This window comes from Octopus sinensis, linkage group LG6 (genome assembly GCF_006345805.1).
Source record: "Octopus sinensis linkage group LG6, ASM634580v1, whole genome shotgun sequence".
In the NCBI taxonomy this organism is placed as follows: Eukaryota; Metazoa; Mollusca; class Cephalopoda; order Octopoda; family Octopodidae; genus Octopus; species Octopus sinensis.
Window position 1 is genome coordinate 24,044,517 of NC_043002.1, and position 15,962 is coordinate 24,060,478.

The 15,962-nt window shown below is 36.1% G+C and overlaps 2 protein-coding genes across 2 annotated transcripts in view; one reads left to right on the forward strand and one right to left on the reverse strand.

The window, feature by feature from the left end:
- Positions 1–238: 238 nt before the first annotated feature.
- Positions 239–11,357, forward strand: LOC115213066 (lysophospholipase-like protein 1). Its single transcript, XM_029781976.2, has 5 exons — positions 239–1,052; positions 6,483–6,582; positions 8,051–8,217; positions 9,900–10,015; positions 10,494–11,357. The coding sequence occupies exons 1-5, from the start codon at positions 959–961 to the stop codon at positions 10,722–10,724; spliced, it is 708 nt and encodes a 235-aa protein (XP_029637836.1). The 5' UTR covers positions 239–958; the 3' UTR covers positions 10,725–11,357.
- A 1,592-nt stretch (positions 11,358–12,949) lies between these two features.
- Positions 12,950–15,962, reverse strand: part of LOC115213155 (TELO2-interacting protein 1 homolog) — a 37,692-nt gene continuing 34,679 nt past the window's right edge. The window contains exons 25-26 of the mRNA XM_029782090.2: positions 15,328–15,450; positions 12,950–14,555 (exon numbers count right to left, since the gene is read on the reverse strand). Coding sequence (XP_029637950.1) covers positions 14,484–14,555; positions 15,328–15,450 — 195 coding nt within the window. The 3' untranslated portion in view covers positions 12,950–14,483. The remainder of the gene's footprint in view (positions 14,556–15,327; positions 15,451–15,962) is intronic.

Here is a 15,962-nt window from a genome sequence, read left to right on the forward strand (position 1 = left end):
CTCTTTCATCTTTTCAGATCCCTAAAATCGAGTACACCCTTCATCGAAGCGCGACCTAGTATTTATGTCAGAAAAAAATTAATATTAATTAATGTCAATAGATGGGGGCGGCGAACTGGCAGAAACGTCAGGTCGAGTGAAAAAAAAATTGCCTTGCAGCATGTTACGACACTTTTACGTCCCGCGACCACAGCCTGTCCCCACTAAAATTATAACACATCCAGGACTACACTTCCTATTTGTCTTTTATTTCTTAAAACAGTAGAATGTGATTTCGTTACTATTAGTTTTAAGTTGAACCACCACGTGGAGGCTCCATCATCGTAGGGAGTACTGGGTGTAGTGCAGTTTTTCATTGCTGCCTTATGTTAGACGTGCCAACCAGCGATGGAGGTTCTATCTTACCATTCCTCCACAAACTTAATCTTGTTAAACTTTCTGCCAGACGAAAGGACAGTGAGTGCTTTGTACTTTGGTACTTATTAGTCAGGTAGATAAGCGAATAAATACGGAAATCAACACCTAAGTTATTACACGAGCTCAAACCGGAAAGATATGGGCGCTCAACGGCTATACAAATAGAAATCAATGATTAATCACTCCACACTGACAAAAAATTAATTCCTGACAGGAAACGAATAAATAAATAAATAAATATATCGTTTACTGGAGTAATGTAATAAGTATAAGAGGAGAGCGATGTCGTGATAGATTAAACTACACCAAGACATCGTCGCCATTAGCCACATGGTCATCTGCCTTAACTGCGGAGCTCTGATATTCTGGTTGTGTTTCCTTTTTTTTAAAAATATTATCATCGGTAATTTTTTTGATAAATAAATATATTATATTTAAAAATATATATAAATATACCGCCTACAAAAAAAAGTTATCTTGAGTTAATATATCTGAATTCCGAAGTCTGAACATCCCGGTTCCATGTGTTTTATCTGACCAGATGGCATTATCTGCTGTGAAATTACTGAATCCACGGGTCGTTGCCCAAACAGGTCCTGCTTGCACAGCATCAATTATCTTCCTCCACGGTTCAGGTAAGCAGGTATTACTTTTTTTTGCGAAGTTCTTAAATTTTTAATTAATTTAATTGCTTATCCTCCACAAATGCCTAAATGTAACGTACAGAGTTGTCCTTAAATTTTGAACACAAGTCTTGAAGGATAACTTCAACTCACTTGAATGACTGTAAAATGTTATTTATCGCCGCTGTTTTAATACCATTGTTTGACAGAATAATTTTGAACGTTAAGCCAAAGTCTGTAGCTCTTAGTATTGAACTTTGAAACTTAATTACAATTTTTTACAAACTATAGTTGTGTAATGTTGGACTGCTTTATCCCATCTGTACTTCTCTTTCATTACTGGAATATGTTTATTATTTACATTCGACGGTGTCTTGGGGAAACTTCGAACCTGGGTTCTCATTCCTAAGGTAGTTTTCAATGTTGTTATTATTATTGTTCAGGTTACTGCTTGGAATCGAACTCAGAATCCTGGGGTTAGTAGCCCGCGCTCTTAACCAGTACCCATATGCCCTGAAGAAAGGGCGAAATGTGTTAACAACAAACAAGAAGAGGACAAATATCTGTCGAATGTAAATAATGTACATAATTCCTCATCTCTTAAATATAGAGCTAGAATATATTTGATTTTTAAAATATTCCTTATTTAGCGTAATTTCATTTATTTTTGTCTTTAAAATGTCGGTACTTGCATGTTTAAAGAGAAACCGGCATTTAAAAACCGGTGTTTTTTTTATAATTTACATTTGGGCATAACTACAATTTGGTGTATCCGCCTCTTTATTTATTCATAGTTTTCTAAAATACATCTTTTTAATGTTATTATCAAATGCATTTTTCAAAATGTTATATAGAACGAAGTCGGAGTAGAGGCAGGGCACAAATTTACTGAGAAAAGGGTTTGTCCATTGAAATAAACCTTGATATATAACTGGTACTTATTTTATCAATTTGGAAAATACACTATGGATAGATAAAGTCATACGACAAGGAGGGATAGTAGAACATATTGACACGACCACCTGGAACTATATATTGCATACCTACACGTTGCTAGCTTACAATATTTGTCACTTCTTTTTCCAATGTTGAGTGAAAGGGTAGCCCTTTGCAGTGTCAACACTGCATACCTGTTAATCAGGAAGAACCTGGCCTAAACAAAACTTGCCTTATGGAACTGACCAGCTAACATATCTGGCTGTTGCCCTCTCTTGGTAAGCTTCCATGGTGACATCAAATTAATCGTCATACTTGAATACAAATTGGCGCTCACCATATTTAATCGTATTCAATCATATGGCTGGATACTTTTCCTAATACAACCGTTGTTAGTGCTTTATTCTAGTAGCCTTTATACACTGATTTGCCAAGCAAGACAATTTTATTTATAGGGGTACAAACATCACCACTACCTATGCAGTGTCAATGCAAAGATATATAAAAACAAGAGCACATGCACACACAACAGGCTTCCAAACAGCTTGTGCCTACCAAATTTCATCTCAAAATATTGGCCACCACAAGGCTATAACACAAGACATTCACTCTAGATGCCATGCTATGCAATGGAATTGAATCCAAAACTGTGGTTGTGAAATTAACTTCTTAACCACACAGATATTCCTGCACTCTTTCATCTTCCTCTTTGTGTCTGTTGTCCATGCATTCATGGCTTGGACTGATCCTCTCCAATACAGCATTTTGCCATCTGATATATTTCTTTGTAATCTTTTGGATTTCTCTTCCATATGAATTTCCTGGCACTTCTTTAACCCAACTGTCATCATGACTTTGTATTACATGTCTGTATTGGAACTATTTTGTCTCTTGCACACTATATGGCACCCCTCCTAGTAGTTTTTCTCCCATTTTACCTGTGCTCCATTGTTCATGCATTCTAACATTACACATCCGATGAATTACGCTCGCTTCATTTTTGTTCAACCTTTGCACATCCTCTGTATTCAATGTGCATACCTTGCTGCCATTGCACCTTCTACAGAAGTATCTTACAATCAGTCCTTCACTTGAACAGAAAGCCCTTTTATTGCCAGTAGAGGTAATAGCTCCCTGAATTCTTTCCTGTTCTTATTCTGACTACTCTGCTTCCCGTAATCCATTGGCAATCAGAGCGTTTAGGTAACAGAAGCTATCAACCACATTTGTGTAGCCGTCTAAGCATTGGAAAGAATATATTTCACTTGTGCTCATATAACTCCTGTGTATCTGTCACAGACACAGTTTTGTTCTCTGCCTACCTGCCTGTGATTCAGCTACACCTCTTGTGCACCCATAGTTTACATGGTTACACTGCATGAAGTTTTTATCTAGTATTTTTCTGAATAACAAGTGGAAGAGTCCTGTCTTCTATCCTGTGCAGTGAAACTTTAATCTTTGCTAAGTTCACTTTGATGCCTCTCAATTCTAGGCTTTGCTGCCATGTTTTGAATCTCTTCTCTAAAGCTTCACCAGATTCAGATATGTGAATCAGGTAATCCATTTACAGGAGTTTCTACAGGCAGCTACTCTTAAACTCCTCTGCTATGTCTTGCAGAACTATATAGTAAAAAAGAGTAAGTATAGAACTGAGGCGTTAAATTCATCACTGAACTCATTGCCAATTTTAACTTTGTTGACCGATTCTATGTACAAGGCTTGCACAAGTCAAGTGTGGTATTCTTTCAAACCTTTTCTAGATCAATGAATGCTAGCTAGAACAGCTTACTTTTAGCTAAGCACTTTTGTTGCAATCAGCTTTCTAGGAAGATAGCATCTGTTGTATTTTGGTTTTTCCCAAATCTGAACTATTTCTTATTTAACTAAATTCTCTTCTTAATAACTTTGTTCATCAGTCTGGCACCTCTGTAGCTGCTTCTTTCTAGAACAGCATATTTGCCCATGTAGCAGATAATGATTATATTGCTCCACCAGTTATCAAGTATGAAACTTCCTTATACTCTCTGGTTGATTATGTGTGTCACTAGTTTCCGTCTTATTTCACCAGATATTTGCAGTTTTTCAGTGGTCATCTTAAATGACCCAGGTGCTTTCTGTTTTATATTTATCTTGTATCCTTAATAGCCAATCAACCATATAAGTGTGCCTCTTTTGCATGTGTTGTAAGCCTTTCTTCATTTCCCACATTTCTGCAGTCAGTTATTTGTTGCAATAGCATTCCCAAGATTGCCCTTACTGTCACCAATCCTCAACTGTTTCCAAGTATGGTAACATTTCCTCATGACCATACATGTCACATAAGATTGGAAAGGAAAGGGCACAGCTTGCATTATAGTGTCACTTGCTTACAACTATCATGTGATGTCAAGGTAAGCACACACATATGTGTGTGTATCATCATCATCGATGATGATGTGTGTATATATATACACACACACACACACATATATATATATATTATATGAACACACAATGAGCTTCTTTCAGTTTCATTTTACAAAATCCGCTCACAAGGCTTTGGTTGCCCCAGGCAACCAAAGTGCCATGCAGTGAGACTGAATCAAAACCACATGTTTGGGAAGCAAACTTCTTACCACACGGCCACACCTGCACTTATCATTCGTATATGTGTGTGTGTGTGTGTAAAAAAAAAAAAGATAGGGTTAGCTCAATACCATTCACACACACTAAGGGAGATAAAGCCTGTTATTTTAGATAAATTAAGAGATGTTTTCTAATGACACACAAAATATTTTTAATAAATTGAAATTTTCTTCTTAGTTGAAGAAAGAAAACAAAAAGCTGGCTATAACTGTAAGCAGCTCTAAAAGAAAAATGAAATAAAGAATTAATTTACAAGTTTAATGGACAGTCTGATCTTTGTAGGCCTATTTTCAAAATTTTAAAAACAAATAGGCTGTGTATCTTCATTAGAAATGTTATCAGAAAGGAGTTGAGTAATAGTTTACCAGAACAACCTTGTTCAAAGTAACAGGGGTCATTTCTTTAATGGAAGAGGTGTAAAGTTTAGAGGAAGGGTAAACTGGATGTGATGCAGGTTATTTAAAAAGAAAACTAAGATTAAAATGTGATAGAAATGTGTTCACACATACATGCATGTATAGATACATAGGTACAGTTTCTTTCAGATATTGGCATAATAATTTTTAATAATACAAAATATATTTACATACTGACTACATATGTAATAATTAGTAATGCAAAATATATTTGTATACTAAGATTGTGTCACAAAAACTAAGAGATAAGTCAAGAAAAGGTAGAGAAAAAGGTGATGAAGAGTCATGACAAATAGAGATGTTGTTTTGAAATTGAGCAATCCAACACGTACCATCATGCAAAAGCAACCATGAAAATGTTGAGAACTATGTTTTCACATGTAGATGGCAATACAATGTTAGTTATACAGAGTGATCAGGTGAAGTTTCGCTATTTTATATCTCCTTTTTCATGAACAGCTTGATGTAAATAGTCAACAACATTGAAGAGGATAAAAATTAAAGTTGTAGTTGAGAAAAAGTTAGCTGACATGGAGGACTGAAAGCCACCTGAATACTGGAAAAGAGTTACCTGCATCATAATGATTTTTGCCAGGTGTCAAAATGCCAACATCATGACTACTGTGAACAGTGTATGGCTGTAAGATTACGTGGACATCATGAAAACCAAGTTCCCCCAAACTGTGATGCTCTTCAGGTGTGTCTCCAATGAGGGTAGCATCACGTCACAGCACATCTTTGAACAAAGTCTTAAACTCAGTTCACTCAATTCAAATGGCTATATGAAGCTGTTGGTGACTGGTCAAACCATGGTTGGAGAGGGTTGCTGCTGGAAGGCTATATGTGTGGAAGCAGGATTCAGCTCCTTGCCATACCTCCAGAAAGAAGTGGTTGTCAGAGAATTTCTATGATTCCAGTAGCCCCAATTTCTGGCCCCCTAATTCCTCAGATTGTAATCCCACAGGCATCAACTGCCCTGTTTCAAACACCAAATCTGGGAGGTGTTTGAAGATCTTCCTATGAATACAGTAAGGAATGCATGCACCAGGGTCTGGAGCCATCTTGAGGCAGTGGTAGAAGCTGAGGATGGCTACTTTGAGTAAACTATTATCCCAGCAGCCATAATCTAGTTGATATTTGCTTATTTTTTAAAATACTTTTATTTTGAGATATTGTTTTCTTTTCCTTTCATGCAAACTGTCAAATTTAGCTGGAACACCCTGTAATAGTCAGTGGTACAGAATATTCATCTAGTGATACTTTTGAGTAGAAAAAACTATTCTTTCCAATCATTCATTAACACTTCAGTTAATGTTAGGTCGCATGTTTAATCCTATTATGTAACTACAGGTGTCCTAAACTTGGATCTACTTGTATTATTTGAGTTTTGTGTAGGGGAAGGGGTTGCATATTTAAATTTATTTTGTTTTCTTTTGTGCATTGATGATTCTGCTGATATTTATAGGTGATACTGGTCAAGGTGTAAGAGAATGGCTCCAAATGGTTATAGGACACGAGTTGGCATTTCCTCATATTCGAGTTGTGTATCCTACAGCCCCTGCCAGGTAAGTGTTGGAGCATTGATCAACAGCCTTTCTCCAGCCCCACACTGTACTTCTTGTTTTGTTTCTCTGGTTGTTATTTAACCTCAGGTCATCCCTGAATAAGAAACTTACAATCAAATCTGTCTTGTCTTTTTAAAAGTATGTAGGATTATATTATTGAGTGTTCTTTATTTAAGATGGTAGAGCTTGATTTGAAGGAGACTTGTCTAAAATTATTAGGAAGTTAAGCAATCACACAGGTGTTCTCTCATTGTTTCTCTAGGCTTGCAAATGTAATCAATTAAGTCCCTTCTCTATAATCCTCACTTTAATTACCAGTTAACAAGGGAGTCTCTATGTAGTCTAGGAGAGCAGAAACTGCAAATAAGAATTGACTCTGTGGTCGCCTGTCCAACTTGTGCCATCATGGAAAGCAGACATGATGATAATTCTGTGATTGTCTTGGGATTGAATTAATAATATGCAGTTAGGTGGGAGGTAGATATTGAGCAACTTTTTTCACCAGAAGTTCTGCTTTGGGATATGTGGAGCAGTTATGGGCATTATTTTGGTCCAGGTGAACAAGGTCTCAACAAGTTCTTGCTCAGGAACAAAATATTTTTCAGACCATCCCAGTGTAATGTTAATTGTCATCTACCCTTTCCTATTGACACAGACAATCACTAGAAACTGTCATAACTTTGAAGGTCCTGGGGTGTAAACTTTTGCTGATGACCAGCAGCTTACACTTGGGGATTCAGGAAGGTTGAATTCAGCCTAGCCTTGTGATATAATCTTACAATGCTTTATGATCTCTTGGTGACTCTGTATCTTCAGTTGTCAGTGCTTTTCTTGGAGTACATCTTCAGTGAAGGGCAGTCTCATCAATATTTGTAGACCTGTTCAGGACTTCATTTTTTTGCAGAAACTAACTTGGAAAGCTTATTAATAAATGCAGCAGCTGCTTCATTATCCTCTGTAACATGAAACTTTTGTCTGTGTTAATTATGTAGCTTGGGATTTGGTCCCATTGCACTACCCTGGGTAAGTGTTTTCTACTACAGCCCTGGGCCAGCCAGTGCTATGTGAGGAAATTTGGAAATTGCAGGAAACCCATTGTGTGTGTGTGTTGCTATTCCTTGTTGACATAACAGTCAGTTGCGTTGCACTTCTGTAGATCTCTGGAATAAAGATATCCCTTACTTGAAAAATATGTAACGGTTGGCAACAAGAAGAGTAGTCAGTCATAGAAACCTGCTGTAAATCATGCAAATCACTCTTCATCCAAATCCATGTTAGCATTGAAAAACTGACATTAAATGAACAAATACATAGGTACACAGACACACTTCAAATCCCACCAAAGTTGACTTTTTATTATATAGTAATATACAAAAATTAAGTCAATTTTCTCCCTTTTTTTTCTTCTCTTGCTCTTTTTCTCTCTAACCATGGTACCTATCACAGTAAAACTGATGTATCTCTACAGGCCCTACACCCCTATGATGGGACACCAGAGTACAGTATGGTTCAATCGTAAGAAGATCAGTCCATTTGTAGAAGAAGATGAATCTGTTAATCCAATGTGTGAAAAGATCTCTGAACTAATTGACCTTGAGATCAAAAATGGTATACCTTTCAACAGGATAATCATTGGTGAGTATCATATTGAAATGGCACTTTATTACTCTTTGTTTTCTCTTCATTATCACCACCATTATTATTAAAGGGTACATTATTCTGCCGTGGTCAACTTTTTCATCCATTCAGGGTCAAGTACTGGGGTCAATGAGTAGGATTATTAAAAGATACATAATATAGTCCCAGATGGAGGGGTCAGGGCTGTTCATTTGGGCAGGTGTAGACTAAACATTTACGGTAATCATCATCATTACTGTCATCACTCACTTCTATCAACACTATTGTCATCATGATCAATAAAAGCATGAATTCCATTAAAGGCAATATAAGCAGTATTGTTGTTCAGTGCCAGGTCAATCCAGATTAAACAGAGCTTCTTTGGCCATGATCATCTAGTCTTTTCAAGGGTATCTATAACTATATTTTCCTATATTTTTTTTCTTATTTGAAAGGGTGTAATTTGATGATGCTATTTATAGCAAGCTGGGTAATCACGAAGAGGTACACTTGTTGGTTTTATGATGATGATAGACCTGCCAACCAATGTTTGTGGTCCTGTTATATTTCAAAAGCTCGTGAATTTATTCAAGTGTAGTAAATTTTATAATAAACTTCTTGGTACCACTTCATATTGCTCTAAGAATATTTATCTTTGTTGTAGGTATAATGTAATATACATACAGCCAGCAACAGCACCTGGTCTTGCCCAGGTTCATACATAACATAAACATAACATCATAAATTTGCTGTTTTGGATGATTTGCTTTAAAAAATGCTAAGAAGCTTCAGCTAATCTAGGATTGTTATTTCATTAAGAATTGTTGCACCTAAGCTATCCAGAAAATGATCCATGTTGAGCTTCATAAAATTTTGCAGAAATACTAATATAGAATTTAATATAAAATTCTGCTTTAACATTTTTATCAAAATACTGTATTGATATAATTACTAAGGCAGTGAGCTGGCAGAAACATTAGCATGTGAGCAAAATGCTTAGTGGTATTTTGTCCATTTTTATGTTCTGAGTTCAAATTCCACTGAGGTTGACTTTGCCTTTTGACCGTTTGGGGTTGATAAAATAAGAGTTGAAAAATAGGGTTAATGTAATAATAAGAGTTTAACACTAGGGTTAATGTAATCAACTTAGCCCCGCCCCCAAAATTGCTGGCCTTGTGCCAAAATTTGAAATCAGTATTTATAATTACTCTAAACAAATTTTTTTCTCTCAATATCTTTTGCTATGCTTTGCGTATATGGTATTTTAAATTTTTCTATCTGAAGCGAAAAATATAATTTTTATAACAGTTATATAGCCTGAAAAATGATGTGCTGTTACATAAAATTTTTACTTAGGTACATAACTGTATCACACAATTTGAAATATACATTATCGTTATCATCATTTAACATCTAGTTTCCATGCTGGTATGGAGTGGACAATTTAACAGGATTTGGTGAGAAAGAGAATTGCATCATATTGCAATGTCTACTTAGGAAGTGCATTCAGTCATAGAAAACATACCTAACACCAATCAATTTACAAAGTGTACAGGATCCTTTTTTTCATGGTGCCAGTGCTAGTGATGATTATCTCATAACTTGCAAGACCTAAAGTGGTCTCTGTAACTGAAGAAAAGAGAAGAGATACTGGGTTATGTGTGTGTATGTATATATATATATACTTTTTCATTCTCAAGGTGGATTTTCCATGGGTGGCTGTGCAGCATTACATGTAGGTTACCGGTTTCGACCATCTGTGGCTGGAGTTTTTGGCATGTCCTGTTTTCTCAATGAAAAATCATCTGTTTACAAGGTAAGCTACCATCAACAACTGTCTCATCATTAAAATCTGATATATTATTCTCTGCTATTTGTCTCTATCTAATACATATATCTCTATATAACTTTCACATATCAACACTGTCATTGATTACACTTGGTCACTTTGAATCACCTGGGCCAATCCTATCGCCACAAAAGTGCTTCCTCTCTGATACTCCATTCCTAACCCTGTCTCTCCTACAGAAATTCAAAGTGACCAAGTGTAATCAATGACAGTGTTGATATGTGAAAGTTATAGGGCAATGACTCCTCCTCTGGTCATAGAAACAAATAATGCGCCCTCTTTTTTTGTCTTTCTACCTCTTCCCCTGTAACCATTACCATCACCACCACTTTGACATTATTGCCACTGTCCATTACCATAGCTCTCACCACCACTTCTGTAATTCAAAAATTTCATTGAAAAATTGTATTTTAAATCTTTTCTTTTCATATAATCTGTTCACCAGACTCTCGACACAAGCTCCAACTTGACACAGTGGCCACCATTGTTCATGAGCCATGGGAAGGATGATACCCTTGTCTTGCCTGAATGGGGTCGTGTTACATACAATGAACTGAAGAGCCGAGGAGTTGACTCCGAACTTCACATGTTTGATAATCTCTACCATGAATTCAACAAGAAAACTTTACACTTGCTACGAAGCTGGATTTTGAAGCATCTACCTGAAGAAAGCTAGAAATTATGGTGTTCTTGTTGATAGTAAACTTGTGTAAGAGTTTGTATACTGTGGAAGAAACAAGAAATTTTTCTTTATGAACTTGAAATACTGCCACTCGAGTTCAGTGTGACGGTGCAGTAGTCATAGCAGACCCTCCAAACTGGTAACGCAAACCTTTTTGTAGCCACATTCATTACTTAGAATATCAAACTGATATTATTCTTACATGAAATTCTGATAAAACGTTCTAATTTAAATATGGACAAGCAGTGCTAAAGCATGGCCTTTGCTATGATCGCTAAAACACTAAAAATCTTTATAATTAATTTTGTACCACAACTAGAAGCAATCTTGGGCAGGTAAATGCATTTACGTTCAACTTGAATATGTATATCTAAAATGTTTCAGAATTCTAGTCAGATGTATTTCAGCACGAGGAATATTTTAGTATGAAGAGAATGTGGTTATGTTTAATTTGAACTACCTTGTGTGTGTGTATCCTTGTAAACTGTCTGTGATGTAGGTTGTATTCCCAGCAACAACTTTGTCATAGCAAGTTTTTGTGATACACAAGTAATCTTTATACATTCAAATATATTTACTTTTTTGTATATAGTATTTTAAAATGGTATAAACATATTTTTTCTTGCATGACTGTGTTATTATTGTTATTAAGGTGGCGAGCTGGCAGAATTGTTCTTGCACTGGGCAAAATGTTTAGTAGCATTTTCTTCTGGCGCTTTACTTTCTGAGTTCAAATTCCACTGAATTAACTTTTTTATCCTTTCAAGGTTGATATAATAAGCACCAGTTGAAAACTAGGAGTGATGTAACTGACTAACCCCATCTAAAATTATCATTGTAATAGGCACAGGCGTTTATGTGTGGTTAAGAAGTTCACTTCAGAACCATATGGTTATGGATCCATTCCTACTGCATGATGCTTTTAGCTGGTATCCTGTACTACAGCTATTTGTCAACAAATCCCTTCAGTGAAATTGGTGCACAGGAACTGAAGTCTGTGTATATGTATATATATATGTATGTGTGTGTGTATGTATATATATATATATATATATATGTTGGCATTAGGAAGGGCATCCAGCTGTAGAAACACTGCCAGATCAGACTGGACCTGGTGCAGCCTTCTGGCTTCCCAGACCCCAGTTGAACCGTCCAACCCATGCCAGCATGGAAAGCAGACGTTAAACGATGATAATGATGTATGTGTATATAAATAATATATACAAACACACGCACACAGTTGAGCACATAAGTGCAAAACGAGGTGGGAAAATAGTACTCAAATACTGAAGGTAGAGTAATATGCTTTTATTGAAGTTGCAAAATTATCAAGACTTACTCAGTTTCACGTTCCCATGTATTGGATAGTTATTATATATAAATAATCACTCGCGCATGTGTATGAGTAAGTATATTTTCCCTCATCTTTGTGTATTTGCTGACTGTAAATAAAAGGCCCGTTCAATGTTGTTTGTTTCCAGTTCTCTGTGTAACCATTCTCAGGCTGTTATTTGATAGACTGGAGTATTATTACCTCGCTTGAAGACAAGTGAAAGTTGATGTTTGGCCATAGACAGTTCTGACCCAATGTGGTCCTATCTGGCCTGTACAAGTATGGGAAAGTTAATGTTAAAATGATGATTGTAATGGGTAAGTACTGGCATTTATTTAACTGAACTCCTCAGAAATATTTGGTCTTGTACCTAAATTAGAAATTATCATCAGGGCAGTGAAGTGGTGCAATCGTTTGAGCACCAAGTTTTAAAAAATGCCTTGTATTTTCTGGTAGGGACACAACTTCAGGGCTCCTTTTTTTGGCCTGACTTGGTCAGACACAAACAACACCATAAGGATGGTGTGCTATGACATTAAATATTACAGGAGCCTGAAGGAGAATCTAAAAATAGGTCATAGTGAACTAGGTGTAGCAAATATACTCATATTATTCTTCATAGTGTTTGGGTATGCATTGGAAAAGCAGATTTAAAATTATACACATATCTAACATAAGAGCCAATGAGGAAGACTCTACTTGATCAGTCGACTTGCTAGGAATAGTAGCCAGATTCCTACAAATAACCCCTTACTATCTTAATAAGGATGATTGAAGTTGGAATGCTTCTTGGTCATAGGTCTACTCAATCAAAACTGACCTGGAGCTAAACAGTAACATATATAATGTTCATTTTGCCATTTAAAAATGAAAACAATCTGCAGAGTTTATTGTATAAATTCCATATTTATTTAATATCCAGTGTTAATCTCTTCACCATCCATTCACTCTAGCCATACCAAATTAATTGGTAACATCTTACCATGTTAGTGTTTTGTAGCCACATGTAGATCATAGGTGTTTATTATGAGATGAAACTATCCCAGTGAAAGACTTGATAATATTGCTGCTGACACTGTTGGTAATCCTGATCATATTTAGTAGGATATGGTACATACATGACATGTCCATCAATATTATTACTGCAAGCTGTACAAATGAGTCATTCTTGTGTGTATTGGAAGTGGGTTTTTGTACCTGAGATGGGGGTGGTATTCTTGGAATTTCAGCTAAATCTGTGTGGATTGGGAATTGATTGCTTTATAAGTGTAAAACCACAAGATGATCAGTGAGGCTTATTTAGCCATTGTAGATAGATGAACTAATCTATCATATGAGAGGGAGAGATTGGAAGACATAAGAGAAAAGATAGAGGGAGAAATAAGAGAAAGAGGTATACTATATACAGTACTGCAAAATTTCAAACCATTCTCTTTTGACAACCTTCTACAGAGTCAGACATCTTTCCTCCTCTGAATAAATACATTTTTTCAACACTGCACCCCATATATCCTGACTGCTGTACTCCAACTATCTGTAAAACATACAGCAGTGTAGTTCCAGACCATATAAAGTACATTTACTCTTGAAATGTTGACTCACTTGTCACTGCACTTTATGTCTGAGAAACAGACTATGGTCATGTTGGAGCACCGGCTTAAAGGGTTTTAGTCGAATGAATCGACCCCAGTGCTTATTTTCTTTTAAGCCTGGTACTCAGCAAATCTGTTTGTCAATGGGACAAATACACATATATATATGATGGGCTTTTTTCAGTTTCCACCAACTAAATCCACTCACAAGGCTTTGGTTAGCCTAGGGCTATAGTAGAAGACACTTGCTTATGGTGCAATGCAGTGGGACTAAACCAGGAACTCTGTGGTTGGGAAGTGAACTTCTTGCCACACCTGCACAATACAAAACAATAACACCACCAGCTCAAACTGAATATTGTCTTCAATCTTACTGGTTCAAACCCAGTCTTTGAGAAAGACAGCTGCAATATTCTAGTTATTTCACAACCCGTTTCATCTCATATTTTCAGGTTTGAAAATATCTTGAGAATGAAGTAGTAATTTGATGAACTTAAGTAGCCAAAGGGCCCAAAAGTGATGCATTCTCAAGCACACAAGAAATCAAAGTATACTTGTATAATTAACTGTATGATTCCAAGGCTAAACGATAGTATATCTCAAGCTCTTACATTTTTTTTACCCTCCACAAGGAGATCTCTCATTGTTTTATGTATGCACTGTCATCAAAGCTTTCTCCTTCACTTGATAAGGCCAAGAAATCAAAGCACATCCACATTTAGCTATAGTAATCAAATGTCAAACAGAAGTTTGTGTCCTTTGGTTTCCATAATCACAGCCCTCAGTGAATTAAAAATACATCAGATTTTATTTTGGACTGTTCCACTGTCAGGATAGCAAAGGATTTTCAAATAGAAGTTCAATGTTTTTTGAATATTCGTTCTCGTTTTTGGTCTTGAACTGAAAGAAGAAAAAGTATGTTAAACATTCTGGAATGTTATTGTCACAGTCATCAACTCATGACAATCTTGTTACATTTCCAAACAATGTATTTTGGATAAAAATTTGAAACTAAGGAAAACTGGGATGGTCTGTTTTGGCAACCAGTTAGCTAAAATATAGAATTTAATATTCCAGCCCTTTGCTTCCTCCTCTAACCCATTAAAGAAAAATTTTAGAATGTAACAATGCTATATACAGGGGTGGAAGTAACTGATTAGCAACTCCCTGGAGGATATATCCACTCGACTAACTGGGAATCAATAAAATAAGCACCAATCATGTAATGGAAGACAATTGAATCAACTACACCACACAAATACCCACAAATTTCGGATGGTGTTCTATTGCATGCATATCTATCATTATCTCCCATCATACTGTAAACACAGTCCTATGTTTCTTTGTTATTATCCTGTCATCATTAAATCTTTCTCATGTAGATTTTTCTTTAAATCTACAGTCATGCTGAAACAATGGGACTTCGGTCAACAAATGATGAAGGGAGATATATATGTCTGTGAAAGTGTGCATCCGTCTTTGTTTTCTTTGTCCTATTCATTTGCTTTCCACATGTTTAATTTTCCTCTATTTTGATTCTAATGCTACACAGATTTCATTAACACATGTGTGCCTATCAACACACACACACATCTCTATACACTGAATGAGATGCAGATTGGAAGTAAAACTTGAATGGTTAGAAAGGAGATAAACCCCTTTTTCTACTCACCTGAATATTTTCCAAGAGGGGTGATTTTGGTGTGTAAACCGTGGGGCACCACACAGAGGATAGTTTAAACCACATTACATCCGGATCAATCTCAACCAATCTCCCAAATGTTGTGAGGGCAGCCTGAAACAGAAAGTATTTTACTAGTACTTTATTGGACTTTATTTTACTTGCAAGAAAAATAATACAAAAGGCTCAAGATTTCAAAGGACCTGGATTAGAATGAAATGGTCAAGTATGAAATAGAGACATTCGTAGGTCATGAGTTCAAATCCATTATTTCTGATGTGTAATAAAAAGTTTCAGCTCATAAGAGTTGTGCCATGATTGCATGACCTGCTAGAAACAGCAGCCAAATCTTAAATTGCACCCTACTGTCTTAAAAGAAGAAAAGACAAATTGGGTAATGTAATCGTAGTTTATACTGTTGAAAAAAATGCAAGGGTCATGAGTGGAGTGTCTTCGGTTATAAGCCTGTTTAATCAATCTGACCTCAGGCATAACAAGTGCTTTGTTGCTCCAACAAGGAAGCCTCTATGTGGCCACTTAATTTACCAGAAAAAGCAGTCCAACAATACAGTTGGTGCAGTCTTACAAATAACAAACACAAGGTGGTCACGGTTGGATTGCCTTTG

Coding starts and splice junctions, on each gene's coding strand:
- LOC115213066 (XM_029781976.2), top strand. CDS start 959: ATGGCATTATCTGCTGTGAAATTACTGAATCCACGGGTCGTTGCCCAA. Junction 1,053..6,482: donor TATCTTCCTCCACGGTTCAG/GTAAGCAGGTAT, acceptor TGATATTTATAG/GTGATACTGGTCAAGGTGTA. Junction 6,583..8,050: donor TATCCTACAGCCCCTGCCAG/GTAAGTGTTGGA, acceptor GTATCTCTACAG/GCCCTACACCCCTATGATGG.